Consider the following 23,683-nt stretch of genomic DNA (forward strand, 5'->3'; position numbering starts at 1 on the left):
CCTAACCCCACCCACTGACCTGGGCACAACCCTAACCCCACCCACTGACCTGGGCACAACCCTAACCCCACCCACTGACCTGGGCACAACCCTAACCCCACCCACTGACCTGGGCAGAACACTAACCCCACCCATTGACCTGGGCAGAACACTAACCCCACCCACTGACCTGGGCAGAACACTAACCCCACCCACTGAACTGGTCACAAGCCTAACCGCACCCACTGCCCTGGTCATAACCCTAAAAGCAAACACTGACCTGAATATGACCCTAATCCCACTCACTAACATGACCATAACCTTAACCCTTCCCTCTGAACTGGTCATAAACCTAAACCCACCAACTGACCTCACCATAACCCTAACCCCACCCACTGACCAGGTCATAACCCTAACCGAAAACACTGACCTGGTCATAAATCCTGTCCCTGGTTCCCATCCTCTATACTGCCCAAACAACTGAGCCAAGTGACCTCTACAATAGAAGAGGTTAATGATATGTCCAGCGTATCAGGCACTCCTCCATTCTTCCAGCTGGCTTGACTATGAGAGGTGCTGACTGGGAGACTCTGTTGTGAGTAGATGATCCAGACAGAGCATTTACAGGGACATCTGGAACATGGCAGTAGCTTGTCATTGGCTGAGAGATTTCCATTAGCTCCGTGTAGAACAATGTGTTCTAATTTGCTGCTCCTGTTCCCTGACAATTTTCTGAATCCAGGGTATGATTGCGCTTCTGTATTTTACAGTACCATTCAAAAGTTTGGGGTCACTCTGAAATGTCCTTGTTTTCCATGAAAACATACATGAAATTAGTTTAAATAGGAAACATAGAAACATTTATAGGAAATAGTCATTGACAAGGTTATAGAAATAATGATTTTTAATTGAAATAATAATTGTGTACTTCAAACTTTGCTTTCATCAAAGAATCTTCCATTTGCAGCAATTACAGTCTTGCAGATGTTTGGCATCCTAGTAATCAATTTGTTGAGCTAATCTGAGGAGATTTCACCCCATGCTTCCTGAAGCACCTCCCTCACGTTGGATGGGCTTGATGGACACTTCTTACGTACCATACGGTCAAGCTGCTCCCACAACAGCTCAATAGGGTTGAGATCCAGTGACTGTGCTGGCCACTCCATTATAGACAGAATACCAGCTGACTGCTTCTTCCCTAAATAGTTCTTGCATAGTTTGGAGCTGCGCTCTGGGTCATTATCCTGTGGTAGGAACAAATTGACTCCAATCAAGCACCGTCCACAGCGTGGTGATGCAAAATGGAGTGATAACCTTCCTTCTTCAAGATCCTTTTTAACCTGTACAAATCTCCTACTCCACCACCACCAAAGCACACCCAGACCATCACATCTCCTCCACCATACTTGACAGATGGCGTTTAGCACTCCTCCAACATCTTTTCATTGGGTCTGTCTCACAAATGTTCTTCTTTGTGATCCAAACACCTCAGACTTAGATTTGTCATAACACTTGTATCCAATCTTCCTCTGTCCAGTGTCTGTGCTCTTTTGTCCATCTTAATGTTTTCCTTTTGTTGGTCAGTCTGAGATATGGCTTTTGCTTTGCAACTCTGCCTCTTCACTGTTGATGTTGAGACTGGTGTTTTGCGGGTACTATTTAATGAAGCTGTCAGTTGATGACCTGTGAGACATCTGTTTCTAAAACTTGACACTCTAAACCAGGGGTGTCCAAACAGTTCCACGGAGGGCTGTGTGTCTGCAGGTTTTTTGTTTTTCCTATAAATTGGTTCCCAGTTCACACCTAAACAACCAGGTGAGGGTAGAAACTAACCAATTAGTCACCAAATTAGTCAATGAAGTACAAGGTGAGAGCGAAAACCTGCAGACACTCGGCCCTCTGTGGAACTGTTTGGACACCCCTGCTCTAAGGTATTTGTCCTCTTGCTCATTTGTGGACCGGGGCCTCCCACTCCTCTTTCTACTGTGGTTAGAGACAGTTTGCGCTGTTCTTTGAAAGGAGTAGTACACAGCTTTGTACGAGATCGTTTCTTGTCTCGCATGTTGCCTTTGTTTCTCAGAACACAAATACACCGATGAGTTTCAGAAGAAAGTTATTTGTTTCTGGCCATTTTGAGCCTGCAATCAAACCCACTTTTGCTGACCCTCCAGATACTAGTCTAAGGGACAGTTTTATTGCTTCTTTAATCGGCACAGTTTTCAGCTGTGTTAACATCATTGCAAAAGGGTTTTCTAATGATCAATTAGCCTTTTAAAATGTAAAACTGGGAATAGCAAACACAATGTGCCATTGGAACACAGGACTGATGGTTACTGTAGATGGGCCTCTGTACACCTCTGTAGATATTCCATTACAAATGAGCAGTTTCCAGCTACAAAAGTCATTTACAACATTAACAATGTCTGCACTGTATTTCTGATCGATTCGATGATATTTTAATGGGAAAAACTTTTCTTTCGAAAACAAGGACATTTCTAAGTGACCCCAAACTTTTTAATAGTAGTGTACAGTATGTTAAAGGCCATTGTTGCTCTTTCCCCTTTCTCCCCTGTCTCCCCCTTTCCCCTGTCTCTCTCCCTTCCCGTTACTCTCTCCCCCCGTCGCTATTATCTCCAATTCATCAGAACATTGGGAAAAATGGAACAGCACTCAGGCTCAACACTTCCTATATTGGCACTCATTCAAGCAGCCGGCTTTAAGGGGTAATAATCACTTCAGCAATGATCTGCCACGTTCTAAACACTTCAATGGGATGTTGAGTATGTCTGTAATAATAGCTCTGGATTGACAAAACAGACAGAGAGGGAAAATAGAGGGCCTTAGTCCTGGAATTAATCAACATCTACCATGCCTTGAAGTTGAAGTCATCATTACTCACTTCTTTTGAAATAACAATTTGGGGAGACAGAAATTATGTCCAGCTGGCTGTAGATCCTATGTTTGGACCCCCCCTCCCCATTGTGGAGCACATCTAAAGGCCACGTTGAGTCTCTCAGAGCTTTATCTCAACTTCGTCCATCCATCTAACAATAATCTCTATCGGGGATGAAATCCCAAAACTGCTCAAACAATAGCTATTGACACATCGGTTTGGTTCATTTATAATGCTGAACAGCCGTTGTTACTTAGTAAATTTTAAGGGAAGGATCTTCAACTAGCCTTTCCTGTTCATGAATCGATTAAAGATGTCCAAATGCATGTTTTTTTCATTATTTAGAAAATGCTCTGTAACTAAAAGGGTTCCATTTCTTTCTGTACAAGATCCAAACACAATGCCTCAAATCTTCTCTGATTGACTGAAACAGGTGTGTCGTCATTAAAAGCAACAATTTTGGGTGGACTCCCACCTGTCTTGATTAATGACAGAAGTTTGAAAGACACAAACCATGCAAACTGTTGGATGTCATGGAGCATAACATATCTAATAATTATGATGCCACATTTATTGAAATGTTTTTATCTACAATCATACATTGACAGAATGTCTTGGACTGCAAACAGAGATAATAAAGCCAAGAACAGGTTGAGTTTTCTTTTGCTACCCTTTAAACTAGCCAAGCGACAATACCAGCATTGGTTGGTTGGTTGCTCTCACCCTGCCCCCTCTGACTTGGCAGTCACAGTGTAAGCTTCCAGAGAAAAGAAATGCAGGGCTGTGGGCCTGAGTTGGCACTGGCCTGGCAGAGTCCCACTGGCAGAGTCCCACTGGCAGAGTCCCACTGGCAGAGTCCCACTGGCAGAGCCCCACTGGCAGAGCCCCACTGGCAGAGCCCCACTGGCAGAGCCCCACTGGCAGCCATGATTTACAACAGCGTTTAAGTGAATCTAATAAGGAGAGCGAATGTTTCCCGTTGCTTTGGCACAGCCCACGCCTGCCTGCCTGGGTCTCTAATTATTCACATATTTTGGCAAAAGGCAGCAGCGGTACGCTCTGCTCGTCCAAAAAGAGAATAACGAGACACAGAGCTCTTAATCACAGCAGATCAGTTGAAATAAATGAAAAGATAATCAAAAGCACAGCTTTGCCAAGCCAGCCCCCTCCCCCCCCTGGCCAAATGAGCTGACATCCCGCCAAATCTCGGAGATGGAGATTTACTCCCGAGACACAAGAGAGGCGAGACGAGAGGAGTTACACCATGGGAGGGGGAGGTGGGAGGATGGGGAAGTAGGGTCTGGTGTGGAAAGGAAGAGGGATGGCAGCAGCTTGTGGCCCATTATTTCCTTGAACTTTAGATGTTCAGACAAACACATCTTTTTTGGCAAGGCAGAACAATATGTAAATAAAGCCACAGACACTCTCCTATGCGTTTTAAATGAGTTCTCCTCCATGCTTTTCCAGTGACACCTCGGAGGGTTGAGGAAGCCAAAGTAATGCGGTAGCTAGCTAGCTCCACGATCCCATCCAAACTCAATTATTTACAAGACTTTTGTTGCCAATTTCCACTCCGCCAATCCCAAACCATTTGCACTTCCTCATATTTCTGGGACAACACTTTAGCAAACGATGCTGTCAGTTAACAAGACGGAGAAACATTCTGTTCAGTTTCTCCCCCCCCCCCCCCCCCCCCCCCCCCCACAGAAGAGTCATTTTGATATGGATGAGAAGAAGTAGAAGAAGAAGGCTGGATGGATCACAGCTTGCCTAGGGGAAGCCTGACACAAGACAGGCTTCTATTGACGTGATGAGCCTCCAGTCTGCCGCCGGAATCTTGTGATGTCACTTCCCCCGTTTGACAGCTCTGACACCCGGCGTGGAACGAAGCGGGAGGAAGGTGTGTGGGGGGGAGGAGTGAGGAGGAGGAGAAACAGTAGCGACGCACGCCGACTGAGCTGCACTCCTCTGTTTTCTTTAATGCTCCCTCTTTTATCAGCGGTTGGAGCTGTCAGCGGTAATCACGCTTGTAGTGAAGAGCAGCAGAGATGATAAGACCCTGCCTGTCAGCGCCACATCCACTACAGCAGACATATGCTGCTCCGTCTCTCCCTAACCACCCCCCCCCACCCCCCACATGATGGCTTGTCCCCAGAGAAACAGAGGCAGTGAGATAGACACGGAGATACAGAGATTAGGAGAGATACAAAGTATATCTATATATTATTATATATATAAAAAGGGAGAGAGAGAAAGTGAGATATAGAGAGGTGTAACAACCTAATTTACACTGGTACTGCTATGTATGTGCGCGCGCGCGCCCAACTCTCCTGGTTTTCAGTCAGCGTGATGCAGCTCCCTGCAATGTCTAACTCTACAGACAGGTGAATGAGTAACAATGCTGGGCCTGTTCTGTGCTATGCAGGTCCGTATGAGCTGTCTAATGAACAAGGTGTATCACCTTAGCAGTGGAGCACCAAGAGGCATGGCTGTAGCCACCAGCAGGCATTCAAATCGTGTGCCATGACCTGCACTGGGGTTAACTAGCTAATGTCCTCGCTCTCACACTCTCTCTGTCTGCACGTCCTGTCTAGAACTATAAATAATGCAGCGCAGGCTCCTAAACAAGCACAACATAAATTAATCTATAAATCACACCTCAAGCCCAGAGAGGGATATCTTATTAGCCCCCTCCCTCCATTTCATCCGTGTCAGGTTAATTGCGGGGCAGCTACCTTGAATAAAGTTCTGCTAGCAATGATTAAAATGTCCAGTACAATTTGTATTTATTTATTTTACAGTGAGAAAAAGTCCAATTAAATTAAGGCTGTGAACTATTTTCTATGATAATGCTAGTAACATTTTCATTACCAAATAATTAGCAAATCATCAAATGAAAATACAAAAACAATTTTTTGTAATGAATTAAGATTATACTTAACTAAAACAGAATATGATGTATGGTTAGTGCCATGTTTCATGACCTGAAATATCCATATTCACCAAAACGTATTTCTTTGTAGAATTTCTGAATATCCCTGTTAGGGAACATTTGTTCTTTGCTAACAAAATCCCTTCACTGAGAGGTGAGGCATATCAGCAATCTGATTAAACAGCATGATCATTACACAGGAGCACCTTCAGGCCCTGGGGACGATAAAAGGCCACTCAAAAAACACAATGCCACATATTTGAAAGAGCACGCAATTGGCATGCTGACTGAAGGAATGTCCTTAATAAATATAATGTTAATCATGTTAATCTGCAATACACTGCTTCAAATGCTCACATTTGAGAAGCACTGAAAAAGTGTGCTTCTCACCAACATATTCCGAATTCAACTGTACCGGGCAACAACTTATTTTAAAAATCTTTAAGAAAATCTTTAAATAAAATCTTTAAAATTGTTTAAGTTGCATTTAGATTTTTGTTTAGTGTTGAAACAAAGACCGATAGTGAGAGCTAGTCAGGACCTGACACAGTCAGAGAAGGAACTAGATGACATGTGTATAAGTGAGACTACGTGTGTGATGGAGGAACTAAGATAAAAGCCCACAACGACACTCTCTCTCTCACACACACACACACACACACACACACGGCAAGAACCCTGTTCGTTCATTTGTCAAATCTTGAATGCGCTCCCGCCATACCCCATCAAACAAAGCTGCTGCTAGCTAGCGGAGTCATTTCCCTTTCTCCCAATTACAAATGAGTCCATTAGCGTGTGTGTCTGCAGTGAGCCCTGTGCTCTGCCGTGCACCTCCTAGTAATGGCTTGTGAGATTTCCATCATAATCCTAATGGCTCCCAGAGCAGCCGTGAGTGCAGATGGAAGGTCGCTCATAGGTAATGAGCTATCTCACCACCAAAGGGCACATCTTCCACTTTGTGTGTGTTGTGTGTGTCATGTTTGTGTTGTGTGTTATGTGTGCGTGGTTTGTGCGTGTGTGTGTGTTGTGCGTGCTGTTGTGTGCATTGTGTGCATTGTGTGTGTGTGTTGCTGGGCAGTGCAATATTTTGTGAGTCTTGCGACTGCTTCCCTGAAAGGCTGAGCCACGCTCCTTGTCACTCAAATATCGCAGTTCCCACTCCCTGCTGCCAGATTGTCTATATGTCTGCATGTTGTTCTGTCAGGTCAAATAAAGTCAACTGGCTATTCCAAACAAATGTGATGCTGCTTGCTTCTCAATATACTTTAAGTCATTTTATTTATTTGATTTCAATCATATAATTGTTGTTTTGGTGGGCACTGCACAATGTAAGTCACACCGGCGTCTGATGGGCCTTAATAGGAGTGAATAAACCGAGCTTCAAAGATGTCCAGTGGAGAACCGACGGCCCAGGCTGGGTGTCTCATTATGGTTGTGCTAAGCTGTCAGTACGTTTATGAAACCACTCTTCAACATGTCAATAGGAGAAATAACCATATCATGTAGGCTGTCGAAATTCAACTTATTTTTCTATCAGCGGATAGTGTATCAAATTCACTGGAAGCTCCACAAACTACAGGTGAAGCTTTTCAGATCAGAGTTTTACAGAAAATGGAAATGTCCAGAATGCTCCCTAATCTGCCATACAACATATCCTAACCTGCATTTTCGATGACAGCGAGATTGATCAACGGGATCATTCCTTGGCCCCAAGTGTATAGCCAACAAAAGACACTGAATTAATTCCAATTAAAAAGAGCAACGTCTTTTTCTTGCTCAAGTAGCTGTCATGCTAATAAATATTTCACTGGTACAGTATGTTCTGGTAAATGTCTCAAATTCGGGTTATGTGAATCAGAGAACTAGATACCAGGGTCAGTTCCAATGGCTCAACAGTGAGGTGGGCCAGTTACCTCCCAGGAGTCCCCCTGTCCCTTTAAACTCAAATCATTATGGAAGCACAAAATGCTAACCATGTGATTTATTCCTCATTATATTGCTTTTTAAGGAACTGTCAGCTGACCTCATGAATTCATTCATCTCCATAAAGCTTTCTCAGAACCACTTAGAGTCTATGTAATCTGGGTTAGACCCCTTATCACTTCATTTGCACACACACAGGAGGACATCAATTCCTGTCCAACATGTAGGGCACGCCTGGTAGCTAGCTAGAAGGAATGATCCGACCATCTGTGGAAAGAAGCCACAACAGGATAAAATACTGCAGCTCAAACAGAAAAACAAACACTAAGAAAATAGGGTTTATTTTTGGTTACAATGCCAATCAAAAGTGGCATCAGCAAATGGCATCTTTTAATCACAGTTAATTGAGGTACTGCGACAGTGTGCCACAGCCACAAAGCCAAAACTCCCCACTTAAAAGCAGTTAGCTGGTGCTTGGCTGGCTCTAGTGCAGTGCAGTGGCCTCATGAAGGCAGACAATGGCTTGACTTAATAAGATCCAAAATGGCTCCCATGGGGGAGGACAGCCAGCCCGTCAAGCTGGGGAATTTTATTTAATTTCCCTGGGGCCGTCTATGTCTTGTACACATAATTAGAGCCCAACATACAACGCTCTCCCTGTTTTGTCAATAAATCCCCTAGGACCAATCAGGACAGGGGTTGGACATGCTTCTCTGACCCTACCAACTTACGTCGCCACGACAAGGAAGCAAAGACACATCATTATGTGGTTCTAACAACAGGGAGGAAGGAACAGGCCTGAGGAGAACAAATAGAGCTGCTGGGTCTGTGGGTTCCAGGGAGGCCCCTGGGGTCATTAGAATCATTTTTGTCAATCACCATGCATGCTGGGGCAGCTATTGTTGTGACAGCTGTGACGTCAGAACAGTACATTTTAGGTGCTCTTCTGAGGTGACCTGGAAGCTCCCTGGGGTATTGAGGACAGGGGGATACAGCATCCTGTAGCAGTCATTAGTAATACATTCACCACACCGTATGCAATACATTCATAAGCAGAATCTATTCAACATACATTTATGGACAGGAAGTACATAGTGAAGAGCAGTGACATGAAGGTACACACAGCAAACTCATTGTAAGAAAATTAGAGGTTTTCCATTATCTATTTACTAATGCCTACTTTGCATGACAAAAAATCCCTTTCAGTGCCATATTCTTTGCCGCTTATTAAACTTACAGATACTGCCAGCAAGTGAAAAGCAGGAGTACTGTAACTCAAGCATAGTGCCATTTTGTGTAGGTGAGGTGAGGTTGATCTTTAGAGGAATGGAGATTAAAAAAAAAATAGGCAGTCAATTCTAAAGTGAGAGCCTGCAGGAATCATTGGCTTGACAAAAGGGCAATGAGGGGGCAGAGGTTTGTGCGCGAGTGACTGGCCGGTCGCCTTGGGGACTTCTGCGTAGGTGAGAGAGGCCCTGACTGACACTCACAGCGCACATAGAGAATGTTTAACCTTGAAATGTCTGAGAAATCAATCTTAGCAGGCAGGCAGAAAAAGAGTGAGAGGAATAGAGAGACAAATAGACAGATGGAGGGAGAGAGCAAGAAAACGAGCACAGGTGCTACAGAGAGAGAGAGAGACAGAGAAGAAAAGAGACAGAGCGAAGGAAAGAGAGAACAGTAAACAGGCTCCATGGAAAGAGTCCAGCATCACAACAATAGTGTTTTTCCCCCACTAAAAAGCCTGTTTCCAGCGACTTTGGTTTGAACCCAAGGTTTGAGTACATGCATTATTAAAGTCTGGTAACAGACAAAAATCTGTCATAAATATAGATGAGGGCAGACACTTAAGGGTATCACCGTCAACAGCCTAGTTGGACCACAATTAGATCAGTCTTACTTGGCATGTTGGAAGGTTCTAGAAACCCCCCAAACAAGCTGTACCTAATGGCACACTATTCAAAAAAGTACACTACTTTTAACCAGGGCCCATAAGGCGCAAAGGGCTCAGGTCAGCAGTAAACCTAATGAAATTAGGAATAACAGTGTCATTTGGGATGAACATTTTCTAAAATGAGTTAATTCTTCCAAAATGTTTACTGTATGTCTGATCAATACCACTTTAGAAGTATACAAAAAGCAGTTGTACTCTAATGGGCGAGCAATAACAATGACTTAATTGGTCTTTTTTTTTTTTACTCTGGTGCATTTACCCTCTTTGTTTTGTTTGTTTGGACTGGGGTGAAGATGAATAAGAGTATTCATTTGTACTAGCATATGAATAGCCTTCTCACATCGCAGTTAGAGCAGTTTTGTGCGGAATAGTTAGAAGACCAGAGTGAAAATACTGAAGCTGGGAACACAGAAGCTATGCTTTCTTTAGAAACAATGGTTTCTCTAGTGAGCATATTTCTCTACAAAAAAAAATGACTTCCATGAACTAGTATATATCTGTAACCCCTGTTCCCAGAGGGAGGAATGAATCTAAAGGTGAACACACACCTCAATCCACTGAAAATGTTATACAATCATGCTGGGTGAGAAGACGAGTCCCTGGAAGCCCTATTTTTGAAGTGTGCTAAATTCATGTTTGGCTCTATTCTCTTCCATCACCACCGATCTTCATCGTCAACAAACTGAAAAATGTGGTAAACTTGGGGGGAATTTTTCATTTTTATTATTAGTGTTATGTATACAGATCATACGATCAACATGGTAGTATGAACAGAATACGGGTATATGAGCTGTGGAACCAATCTACATATGTGCATGCACACGCACAAAAACAATCTGGGCATTTTTTCATAGCAAAGCCCGCCTGCATGCAACAAATCTCATAAAGTAGTGATATATATACATACACAATTTACCAGGGACATTTTTCTTTTCCAGCACAGGAAAGATTGAAATGGCTTTTCTTTCCTCAGAAGAAAATATCTCATTCAAATGGTGTATTTATGTTTTTGGTTGCTGATTGAATTATTTTCCATTGCCTGTTCTCCCTGTGCACTGGGAATTGAAACGTTGCCACTGAAACATTATTCACTGCAGAGAGTTCTCCCTTCATTCAATTTCAAGGACTTGGCAACCTTGTCCCTATTCAAACGTGTGCATTATTACCTTTTATTGTTGGGCAAAAATGAATGGTGAGGTCGAGGGCTCTAGAGAACACAGGCTAGTAAAGCCCAGGCCTTTTATAATATAACATCGTCAGGCTGGAGACAACCTCTTACATAGCCAATGTTTTGACACTCAAACCGGAGGTTCACAGCTATCAAAGGCACAGTATTTCAGCAATTTAGCAAACGCTCTCACCCAGAGTGACTTATACTTAGTGCATTCAATTTAGGATAGCTTGCGTAAATCAAATGACAAGGTGACATTCGACAACATATTTGCATGAATTTGCTCTACAAAAAGTAGTTGGTCAAACAGAGATTGATGAAAGTCAACATGTCCTAGGGACATTTACACAGTTGGTGAAACGCTAAGGCACTGTAAACCTAAACGAAACACAGACTTTATGTGATATTGATCAAAATATGCCAATAGTTTGATTATGACGCATATTATGATGAGACTTCAGTCTATTGAGCCGTTGACGTTCCAAATATGATGAACTTGACTGGTCACAACTCTTTCCAAAGCACCATACCAAGTGCTGACTCAGTTATGAAGACGCAGTTGTATACATTCTCGAGGAACTGAAGGACCATGACAAATCTTCCCAACCCCTTAAGGCAAACGAGGGACTAAAGTGCTTTCTTCAGAATTTTCTGGGAGTTTGTCGACCATGTTTGTTTATTTGTGATATTAGTGATGTGAATACTCACTCCACCTCGGCCCTGAAGATGTCATCGGTGTCTTCTCGTCCCTCACCTTCCTGTAGTTCAAGATCAGCTCCTTCGTCTTGCAGCTGTTCAGTAAGAGACTGTTGTCCGGGCACTACACTGCATGGTCTTTGAACTTCTCCCTACAGACTGTCTTGACATCATCAGTAATCAGGCCTACCATCGCTGTGTCGGAAACAAATTTGAAGACGCTGTTGGAATTCTGCAATCATGGGTCCACAAATAGTTTATGAAGGGGCAAAAGCCCACAATTCTGAGGGACCACTGTGGGGAGCGTAGTGGATGTGTTGTTGCCTACCCTCAGTACCAGGGCTCAGGAGGTTCAAGACCCAAGGCAGGAGGACGTGTTTGGGCTTATTTACTTTATGATACATTTTCAGAGAAGAAGACTTGAGACGCTACGTTATATTGTATCAACTTGCAGATATCGATAGCTCCAGACACCATCTTCCAAGGTAGAGTGTGGCACATTTATGAAGTTTCTGTGTAGTGCGCACGCATATTGGTCAAATTTCTTTCGATTGACATCCAGAATCCTGCGTGGTAAGTGTCGAACATACCTTTCAAAGTATTTAATGGCTAGGGGACAATGCCCGTTTAAACAGATTCCATTTGGGCTCTTAGACATAGGAACTATGGGTGTCTGCTTGAAGCCAGTTGGTGTCACAGACAGGGTCAGAGGATGTGAAGACATCGGCCAGCTGGTCTACACAATCCTCTGAGTACCTGGTATTCCGTCTTGCGGCCATAAGCTATAAAAAGCTATTAGCCGTGGTACTCTGGCTACATACCACACCACTCTGTGCCTCATCACTTTAGTATATTACATCTGTGGACCTGGTGGATTGACTAGGAAAACTAGAACCTTGGTGTTAACTTCACTTTGGTCTAACCCAAGTCTACTGATCAGTCACGATGATGTGGTGAGAGACCTGGTGGGGAGCCAGTAAGATGTATGTTACGCACTGCAGAGCCATTGTATTAATTCATAGGGCAAGAAAGAACACAGTACACGAAGTTTGCATTTGGGAGATTAACCGATTGCTCTGAGATGTATGTTGTTGTTGTTGTTGTTTATTGTCCCTGCCAAATATACACAACGAAAAATATTTACAAAGTAATGCTTGGGGGCGTTTGCCACTAGTGACGCTGTTGCTTTGTGGGTTTGGGTGACTTGTTGATTATTGTCCCATTAGATGCTGAGTTCTAGCCCAGGGAGACGCACTGTGACAGAATGACACCATGAGATACAGCTGCTGTTGGAGGAGAACAGTAGGTAGACACCGTGGACTGTAGTGAAGAAGTGTAAAACGTCGGATCAGAGCACACGGGTCAGTGACCACTGCAGAGAAGGTACGTCGTGGAAACAGCTCCCACCACAGTGAAGATATCCACAATGCATTGTGATAAGTACACACCAAAACACCCCCTTGCATCCTATTGTTCTTTTAATGGAACACATCCCTAACAGGGAAATTACTAAAGCAACAACTGTATCACTACCCTGACATTTAGCCTCATGCAATTAGTAGAAAAACGACATTTTGTCAGTTGATTACGGTGGTTGTGTCTAATTATCAGCGCGCCAGCGGGAGAGGTGTACCATTCCTCAGAGCCTGCTGACCTTCTCTCCCGTGGCCCAGTGCTCAGCCCTGTCAGAAGGTATGCCTGTGTGTGTGTCTGACAGAGAGAAAGAGACAGCGAGAGACTTGCTGACCTGGCCATTTGTCAACCAGGGTCAGTCCGTCCATCTATCCCCCTCTCCTCTCCTTGCCCCTGGCCTCTCTGGCCTGCCATCAATGTAGTGCTCTGCCAGAACTCGGGTCTTATTAATTTCTCATCTGAGCTGCACTAATGAGCTCCGCCTGCTCGCCAACCTCCGGGACCCGGCTGATTGCCAGACAGGGGGGGCAATCATTTGTCAATGGCAAGAGGTGGCCTTTACACTGGTGACCTTGTCCAGGAGGGAGGAAGGGAGGAAGGGAGGCAGAGATGGAGGGAGGGATGCATGGATGGAGGGGGGGAGAAACTGTAGGGCACCTCCAAATTGGTTTAAGTACAAATTGAAAATAATAATTCGATGACATATATGACACGTATAAAGATAATTTCTGTCTGTGAAAGTGAAGAATGGATGGAAAAGAGATACAATGACAGAAGGAGGAAAGGGGTCATTATCTTTCGGTCAGGGGTGTTTTTCTACTGATTTACCATCTTAAACAAAAAATGCTTGGCGGGGACAAATGCCAAGACACAAGATTTCCCTTAAACCCATGGTTAGTCATTTCATAGGTCTTTATTTGGAGAGAAAAACTAATCTCTTTCCCTCTTGTTCGCTCCGTCAATTGTTTTCCGTGTTGCTTTGTGTGTGTGTTTAGTTTTGTCTGGGTGTTTGCGTAGGCAAGGCAGCAGGCAGCCCCAGCCAGCCTCAGAGGGAGAAGGGATTTGTCCCCAGTGGGATGGAGGGGACCCGTGTAGGTCTGCGACACTGGCTAACCTTGGCTGGGGCTGCTGGGACTCCACGGGTATCCATCACAGTGGCAGCCCTGAGCCCCCCGTTCCCCTCCCCCTGACCCCTCCCCCCGATCCCCCCTCCCCCCGGATCCGCCTCCCCGGTCCTGGGGAAAAGCCACAGAAGTTGCCGTGTTAGGAGAAAAAGCTAGTAAAAATGTAATGCACTCTACAGAGCGGTCATGTCATACTTGGTTATGGAAAATAATCCCAGATGCCTGCAGTGCTAAAATGGAGCTGTAATGTGCTCGCCTCCTAACCCGGCCTGACAGCCATGATGTACGACTACCATTACCGGAAAATATCACTTCAACTAACCCATGATCCGGCTCCGCTAAGGGTCATATTATCCATGAGGAACAAATTACACTCCCCCAAAGTAAATACAAATTTCCTATACAGACTAGGTACAAAGATGGGAGAAGGGGCGAGAGACACGTTACCTATGACAACGCTCTGCGGAGTGACAAGGATTATAAAGAACATGACAAATCACAGGCTGACAGGCTACTCTGGTGCAATCAGCCTCCGCCTCAGCCTAGCGAGAACCCACTCAAGCCTGTAAACACTATACTCTTCCATTGGAGGGGAAAAACACTATCTTTTAACGCTGACAAGTCGCCCTTTGCTTTTTATTACTCATCCAGCTCCCCAGCAGTGGGGGGGGGGGGGGGGGGGCTGGGGGAGATAAAGCGTTTTTATGTACAGCACCATTCGCTCATTGACAAACTCAACTCTTCTGCTGTAATTGCCTGAGGGCAAACACTGTAAAACAATAATAAAAAAAAAAAAGAAAAGCAAATATATTACCAGCTCAGATCTTTATTTCATGTCAAGGACAAACAGGTCCTCTTCATGGCCGCTCCACTAAAGCACCCACTTACATCTCCCCTTGCCTCCAATAAGGGCCAACTATGGCAAATTACACCACTTTTCCATGCCAGGCCATTAATAAGACACACACAGCTTTCAAAATGGCATTTTACTGCTCAGTCGCCAAACGCTGATAGACTGATGGTGAATAAATACACACTTAGTGAAGGTGTGATCTATGTAAGGAGGCTCTGGGGAAGGTGGAATAAAACGACTTTAATGATAAAGGTCTTGTGGATTAGCTAGTTTACATTAGAGGGTGGATGAGGGATGACTTGCCGTCTTCATAAAAGGCCTATAGTCTTTAGCCTCTCATGTCTGGGGCTAACGCTGGTGTTAAAAAAATACTTTAACACCAGCAGATATTTTGCCAAACAATTTGGCAGGCAGTTTAAGGTGCCACTTGCAAGCAAAATCACTTAGGCATTTAGCTAGTCTGTTCTGGATAGAGTGGCTGGTGCCCTTGACTATGTCACAGAGACCTACAAGAGAAGCAACCCACACAGAGCAGTCTGTCTTCTAACGCTTCAAAAGATATTTCATGAGAAGCACATTTTTAGGGAATTGAACTGTATGCAACTATGTGCTGTGTCCACATGCTCAAGGAGCTGCATGGGGGATTTTTCTTAAATCACTGAAAGATGGTCTGTGCACACAAACATGTGCACATTAGAGTTAAAGACTGAGCCCATTTCACATTCACTTTAGCCTCATCAGCCTTTAAATGCTCTCAGATGGCGAAAAACATGTTGGTGTTAACTGCACTATGAAACAGGGAATGTTATTGGATCTTGGCGGCCAGACGGACATCAAAGGCACCTCTAGGCTATGGAAACCTCTCCTCTCTCTCTCCACTGCTCCTCTCAGATGGAAACCTCTCCTCTCTCTCTCCACTGCTCCTCTCAGATGGAAACCTCTCCTCTCTCTCTCCACTGCTCCTCTCAGATGGAAACCTCTCCTCTCTCTCTCCACTGCTCCTCTCAGATGGAAACCTCTCCTCTCTCTCTCCACTGCTCCTCTCAGATGGAAACCTCTCCTCTCTCTCTCCACTGCTCCTCTCAGATGGAAACCTCTCCTCTCTCTCTCCACTGCTCCTCTCAGATGGAAACCTCTCCTCTCTCTCTCCACTGCTCCTCTCAGATGGAAACCTCTCCTCTCTCTCTCCACTGCTCCTCTCAGATGGAAACCTCTCCTCTCTCTCTCCACTGCTCCTCTCAGATGGAAACCTCTCCTCTCTCTCTCCACTGCTCCTCTCAGATGGAAACCTCTCCTCTCTCTCTCCACTGCTCCTCTCAGATGGAAACCTCTCCTCTCTCTCTCCACTGCTCCTCTCAGATGGAAACCTCTCCTCTCTCTCTCCACTGCTCCTCTCAGATAGAAACCTCTCCTCTCTCTCTCCACTGCTCCTCTCAGATGGAAACCTCTCCTCTCTCTCTCCACTGTTCCTCTCAGATAGAAACCTCTCCTCTCTCTCTCCACTGCTCCTCTCAGATAGAAACCTCTCCTCTCTCTCTCCACTGCTCCTCTCAGATAGAAACCTCTCCTCTCTCTCTCTCTCCACTGCTCCTCTCAGATGGAAACCTCTCCTCTCTCTCTCCACTGCTCCTCTCAGATGGAAACCTCTCCTCTCTCTCTCCACTGCTCCTCTCAGATGGAAACCTCTCCTCTCTCTCTCCATCGCTCCTCTCCTATGGAAACCTCCCCTCTCTCTCCCTCTCTCTCTCCACCGCTCCTCTCCGAATGAAACCTCCTCTCTCTCTCCATCGCTCCTCTCAGATGGAAACCTCCCCTCCTGCTCCCTCTCTCTCTCAACCGCTCCTCTCCGATGGAAACCTCCCCACTCTCTCTCCACCGCTCCTCTCTTCTGTTTCTGCCAGTAATCCTGCCGCGATAATGGGACTCAAGCTGCTTCAAATGAACAGCCCAGTCCTACCTGTTAGTTCTAATAAAAACGACCACGTGAACCACCTGGAACCCTGGCTGTCTGTCCTGGGGAGGAAGAGAGGGCCGAATAACAGTCGCTGAGGTTTTCAAGAATGGAACCTGGACTCACGGCCAAGGACACTGCAGCCAGGGCCAGGACTGGAACGGCCAGAACTGGAACGGCCGGGCCAGTAAAAGCTTTGAGAAGAGTTTGGCATAGGCTCACTGAGACAAGCTTTTTTTTCCTCACTTGCACATAAACTGTATTCCAACCCCAATTCATCAGCCACCAGGAGTCCCTGGATGGACCCGAGTACAGGCCCTGAGCACAGATGGACCCCCCCCACCCCCCCGCCTGACAGGTTAAATAACACACTGGGAAACAACAAGACGGGTCGAAAGGAACACAAAGATATGACTACAGTGCCATAGAATTAATACCTTCTTCCTTAGCCTGGCCAGACACTAGTTTACCATCACTACAGAGACAAGAATACAGCCAATAGTGATGCACGGGATGACTCATATACATGGCAGGCAGATTTAGGGTCAAGCAATATATTTTGGATGGAGACTGGCTGCTTTGTGGGCGGGTTGAATGTGAAGTGACATGGCAATTTTACCTGTAACGATCTGTTACTTCTGACCCCACTAGGCAGTAGCATGTCTACATTTCAACTGCCAACACGTGCCTCCCTGTCACTTAGTGCCAAGCCTTTAATCTGAAAACAACGATACGTCTTACTCTCTAAATCTATATCCAGAGTATCTAAAGGCATAGCTGACTCTTTCCCTCAAGCCCCAAAACATCATTTGTAACGTATTGTTCGTGGTTCTTCTATCAGACTACCTAGGCTTTAGATATTTATGTATCTTTTTCCGAGGATTTTTTTTTTCCCTGTCTAGATCTCATTTACGCCATGAGCTAAGTCAGTACTTGCCTTTACAAAGCGCTAAAGATAACATGAGAAATGTATCTTATTTCACGTTAACAAACAATAGTTTTGCCAAGTCAGTTAGTGCATGTACTTTGTGCATGACACAAGTCATTTTTCCAACAATTGTTTACAGAGAGATTATTTCACTTATCATTCAGATTATATCACAATTCCAGTGGGTCAGAAGTTTACATACACTAAATTCACTGTGTCACTAAACAGCTTGGAAAATTCCAGAACATGATCTCATGGCTTTAGAAGCTTCTGATTGACATAATTTGAGTCAATTGGAAGTGTACCTGTGGATGTATTTCAAGGCCTCCCTTTAAACTCAGTGCCTCTCTGCTTGACATTATGGAAAAATTAAAAGAAATCAGCTAAGACTTCCGTAAAACAATTGTAGACTTACAGAAGTCTGGTTCATCCTTGGGAGCAATTTCCAAATGCCTGAAGCTACCACGTTCATTGATACAAACAATAGTACACAAGTATAAACACCATGGGACCACTCAGCTGTCATACTCCTCAGGAAGGAGATGCGTTCTGTATCCTGGAGATGAATGAATTTGGTGTAAAAAGTGCAAATCAATCCCAGAACAACAGCAAAGGACCTTGTGAAGATACTGGAGGAAGCAGGCACAAAGGTATCTATGTCCACAGTAAAATGAGTCCTATATTGACATTACCTGAAGCCACTGCTCCAAAACCATCATAAAAAAGCCAGACTACTGTTTGCAACTGCACATGGGGACAAAGATTGTACTTTTTGGAGAAATGTCCTCTGGTCTGATGAAACAAATCGAACAGTTTAGCCATAATGACCATCGTTATGTTTGGAGGAAACGGGGTAGGATTGCAAAACCGAAGAACACCATCCCAAACGTGAAGCATGGGGGTGGCAGCATCATGTTTTCGGGGTGCTTTACTGCAGGAGGGATTGGTGCACCTCACAAAATAGATGACATCATGGAGGAGGAAACTTATGTGGAAATATTGAAGCAACATCTCAAGACATCAGTCAGGAAGTGGGTTTTCCAAATGGATAATGACCTCAAGCATACTTCCAAAGTTGTGGCAAAATGGCTTAAGGACAACAAAGTCAAGGTATTAGAGTGGCCATCACAAAGCCTTGACCTCAATCCTATTGAAAATTTGTGGGCAGAACTGAAAAAGCGTTGAGGCCTACAAACCTGAGCAAGTAGGCCTAAAACCCTGACTCAATTACGTCAACATTCCCCCAACTTAATGTGGGAGGCTTTTGGAAGGCTACCAGAAATGTTTGACCCAAGTTAAACAATTTAAAGGCAATGCAACCAAATACTAATCGAGCGTACGTAAACAACTCAACCACTGGGAATGTGATGAAAGAAATAAAAGCTGAATCATTTTCTATTATTATTATAAATGTCAGAAATGGTGAATCCTAAAGTGGTGATACTAACTGACCTAAAACAGAGATTTTTTACATTTGAAGTGAGTTCAAATGTATTGGGCGAAGTTGTATGTAAACCTCCGACTTCAACTGTACATTCTCCATCAGCCAAACGTGCTGAAACACCTACAGTCAACATGTTAATACGCCTAAACCCTCGGCTCTGCACACCAACCAATATCACTGAAAAAATAGGGACCGAGTAATAGGTCACCTGATAATGTGTGTCTGTGTTTGTGTGCCAGTGTTGTGTGGGCTGTCAGCAGACACACTACAACCATATCATGTTAGAGGACTCCCATCCTACAGGTCACTTCCTAAAGAACATCCATGTCACAGCTCTGCCAGTGTTGTGTGGGCTGTCAGCAGACACACTACAACCATATCATGTTAGAGGACTCCCATCCTACAGGTCACTTCCTAAAGAACATCCATGTCAAAACTCTGCCAGTGTTGAGTCTCCTTTTGGAGACAGGATGTATTATAAAATAGCACACACACACACCCACAGACATAAACACACACACACACACAGCAAGAATACGAAAAGCTGGCTCTTATCGGAAGTCCTTGCGGCTCCTGTCGACACGGCAGAGCCCTCTCTGCACCAGGCAGAACGTGATTTCTCCTGGGAACACTTTTTCCATTTCCTGATTCTGTAGGAAACTAAATAAGCCACGTTTGTCCTCATCTGAATGCATTTGACCCCCCCACCCCCCTCCTCTCCACGGCCGTGTTCTAAAGTAGAACACATCCACAGAATTCAATATGATCCTGGTGGAATCTGAGGGAGAGAAAAAATAGAGAGGGAGAGAAAGAGAGAGGCATACAGAGACAGAGGCGAGGAAGACGGACAGAACGAGAGAAGGGAAGATAGGAGCGAGTGAGGGAGGCTGATGCCTGCCAGGGACAGATAGTGACGGGGGTTGATGCTGAGGAGCGCAAGCTTCAATTACTCCACGAGCCAGAGGGGATCGCTGGGAGTCAGTGACCACAGTCACTCCGTTCACTAATTCCCTCCTCTGTTATTTTAACACACAATTAATCAATGACAGAAAGGTACGGTGCAGCGCTCGGCTCTGTTCGTCATCACTGTAACGTGATCCGGGATGAATTCATGAAATCACTAAGGGGATTACAGGCTACGACGCCTTGCTGAAACAAAAGGATCTGTCATCGCAGCAGGGCTAATTTGAATCGATGGCACTGAGTAATGACTCAATTTAGAAAAGCAACTAAACAAAACAACAAACGGCAAATGGTATTCTAAATCACTGCGCTGGTGCTAGAATGACAGTCACCCGTTTAGTGTTTATGGCTTCTCAGAAGGATCTCTGAATAACAGGAATATTTTCAGGCCACTGACAACTCTGCAACGTAAAGACCAATTAGAGTAACTTGGTGTTGGACTAACCTACCACGTCTGTTTAAGATAGGAGACAGGTGAATTTATTTCAAAACTACAATAGAAATGGAACAGATGTTTTGGACTGTAATGTAAATTAAATACATAAAATGGTCTTTTAGTGGAAGGATGTTGACATACAGTGAACTAATTATTGGGACAGTGGTGCATGTTTTTTTCAGTTCTATCCTTCATGAGGTTAAGGCAAAATGTCTCTGCGTTTATTTGTGTACACACCGGTTACACTAATTATAAACGGCCACACGATATATACTCAGCCCTCTTATTCCAGGGCACCAAAAGTATTGGGACATTAGGTGTGTTCTATGTGCAGAAATAAGAGAGCTATCAATGTCTAGTCTTAATTCAAGGCTTTGAGTTGGCATTTGAAGTCTGCTATTGGTGTCTGTCAACATGAGGACCATAAAGTTGTGAATGCAAGTCAAATAAGCCCGTAAGAGGCTGAAAAATGAAAAACATTAGGCTTACCCAAAACAACAGTTTACAGTTTTATTAAGGAGAAGGAAAGCACCGATGAGCTTAGCAATAGAAAATGATCTTGTAGGCCGAGGAAGACAACTACATTGAATTACAGAACAATACTCACCATAATGAAGTTAAAACATGTCCAGCATTTAAGGTAGCTCAGATACAACAGCTATATATAACTGCTGATGGCAGAGAAGTGAATCCTTAAGTGTCTGCTGAAGGAAAATGCCTCCAAACCCATTGGACAGCACTTCATCATAAGTATGCTTGGGAGACAATGACTCCCAAACACACATCAATAGCATGTAGGGAGCTGTAGGGAAGTGGAGAACGTTTGACAGTCCATGTCAATCTTCAGATTTAACAACTAAAGATGCCTGTAGTACAGGCCTGACAGAGGATCACCATAGAAAACTGGTGAGCCAATATGTCATAGACTTCAGGCACTCATTTCATGCCAAGGATATGCAACTGTATACTAAACATAAGCGCTCTATTTGGACATAAGATACATCTGTCCCATTACTTTTCAAATATGCTCACTTATACAGTGCTGTTGAATGCTTTTGCTGATTTAAGTGAGTTGAAGGAGTTCAAGAATGTTTTGATGTTTGATGTCTTTGGGGCAGATAAAATCGGACACCAAATCATGACGTAAAAGACCACCCAACACCAACATTTAAAAAGCAATAAACAACAACATTTATGGAGCCATTTTGAATGCTTATAAGACAGTTGCCAATGAACGACAACATGAGCAAACATACTCTAACAGAAATTAATTCGATATTTTCATTTGCATTTACATTTATTCGTTAATTTATGCTTTTTCATGTTCCGGTTGCTACAGATACGACCCAGTCATTAGTTCAATTAAAACTCATTGAATAAATGACTGGGTCGCATCTGTAGCAGCCACACATGAGAAAGCATAAATGAATTATTAAACATTTAAAAATGAACAAAAACGTAATGTCTACTAGTAAATGTGTGCATAAATATTTTTCGTAAACAATGTCATTTAATACATTTTACACCAACGTTTATATTGTGCACCTACAGATTTACTGTATATTTAAGTACATTAACCAAAAAAAAACAGTTTATTTTAACATTTTACTAGAGCTGAAATCTATGAAACACAATACATGTCTTGTACACAATCCTTCTGTGAGAAACCATTGAAGAAAATAGTGTATAAACTCTAATGGAAGCAATAACAGCTCCACTTAACTGTAATCTAAAGCCATAACAGTTCAATTTAGATTTCGCACATCATTTAGTCATTTATAATTAATGTGAAGCTAATTAGGCCTTTCTCACAGTTATTAACTAGATGTTTCATTCTAATTAAATAGAAATTCACACTCTTAAAGAAAGTCTAATATTTGATCCTCATTGAAACCATATTGATAAAAGATAACTAAAAATGAATGCAGCGCTAGAAGGGAGGTATATCTTGGTTGAGAAAGATCAATGCTAAAATGAAGTCTTACCTTGTCTTCCTGGTCACTCTCGCTATCACACTGTAAGAGAACAGACAGACACAGTTAGAAAAACTTTGCAAACTCCCTGTTTTTATTCATTTAATAACCTGCCCTTTTCTGTACTTGGATAAGCGTTTCCTTCAAATTCAGTGGGCCGATGTTATTAGACCTGGCCATTATACTGTTCAGCTGACACAAAAATAAACAGCTGATTAAAATATTTTGCAACTACCTGGTTATTCAAAACTCAGAATTATTATGGATGGAATTTCAAACACAAAAAGAGTACCAGCATAATTTTAAGGTCTGTAAATCAAATTTTTATATAAATGTTTGAGAGGCAGGATGGAAAGATGGAAACAGGAAGGGGCCTTTGTGGAGAAAAAAAGGTTGGATTTCAGTTTTTCTTCCACAATTTCAATTTCAAGGTCCACTTAATTCTTTATCAACTAATTAGTAGGAGGCTGGGTGGCCGGCGGCCCTCTGAGTTGTGCATATGGCCGAGGAGTGGGGAGGCACTGGAGTTGCAAATGAAGAAGGCACTGGGTGTGTGTGTGTGAGTGTGTGTGTGTGGAGTAGGGGGTAGTGTCGATTAAAGCACAGAGGGTTTAGCCCTGTGCCAGCCCAGGGTGGGGTGATTGACTGACAGCGCTGGGAGCCAGGCCTCGGTGGGGGCCAGCCCTTGCCTTCCCTAAGCCTGGTGCTTTCTATTTGATCCTTTCTGCTGAGCCGGGGCCCTGCTCCCTGCAGAGCTCAAAGGTAGAAGGCAGGCTGGGCCTCTGGCTCTGTATTCCCCTGGCTGACTGGACCAGTGAAGAGAGAGAGGGGCCTGCCGTGTGCTGCGAGCTCAGCAGGAGCACAGCATCCAATTTACAGGCCTGTCCCACACGGCCCCAGGGGCCGGCCCACGGCACAATGCCATGATGGTCAGCTCCAGCACCTCATAAATTATGCAGAGGCAATAAACGCACTAAGCAAACACACTCTCCTGTTCTCCCTCCCTCTCACCCCTCTCTCTCCCTCTCTTTTTTCTCCACATCTTTCTCC

The 23,683-nt window shown here is 44.0% G+C and overlaps 1 protein-coding gene across 12 annotated transcripts in view; it reads right to left on the bottom strand.

The window, feature by feature from the left end:
* auts2a (activator of transcription and developmental regulator AUTS2 a) overlaps window positions 1-23,683 on the bottom strand; it is a 447,079-nt gene that overhangs the window by 102,942 nt on the left and 320,454 nt on the right. For all 12 annotated transcript variants that reach the window (XM_034293328.1, XM_034293333.1, XM_034293331.1 and 9 more), the window contains one exon: window positions 22,646-22,675. In XM_034293328.1, coding sequence (XP_034149219.1) covers window positions 22,646-22,675 — 30 coding nt within the window. The remainder of the gene's footprint in view (window positions 1-22,645; window positions 22,676-23,683) is intronic.

This window comes from Esox lucius, chromosome 7 (genome assembly GCF_011004845.1).
Source record: "Esox lucius isolate fEsoLuc1 chromosome 7, fEsoLuc1.pri, whole genome shotgun sequence".
Classification (NCBI taxonomy): Eukaryota; Metazoa; Chordata; class Actinopteri; order Esociformes; family Esocidae; genus Esox; species Esox lucius.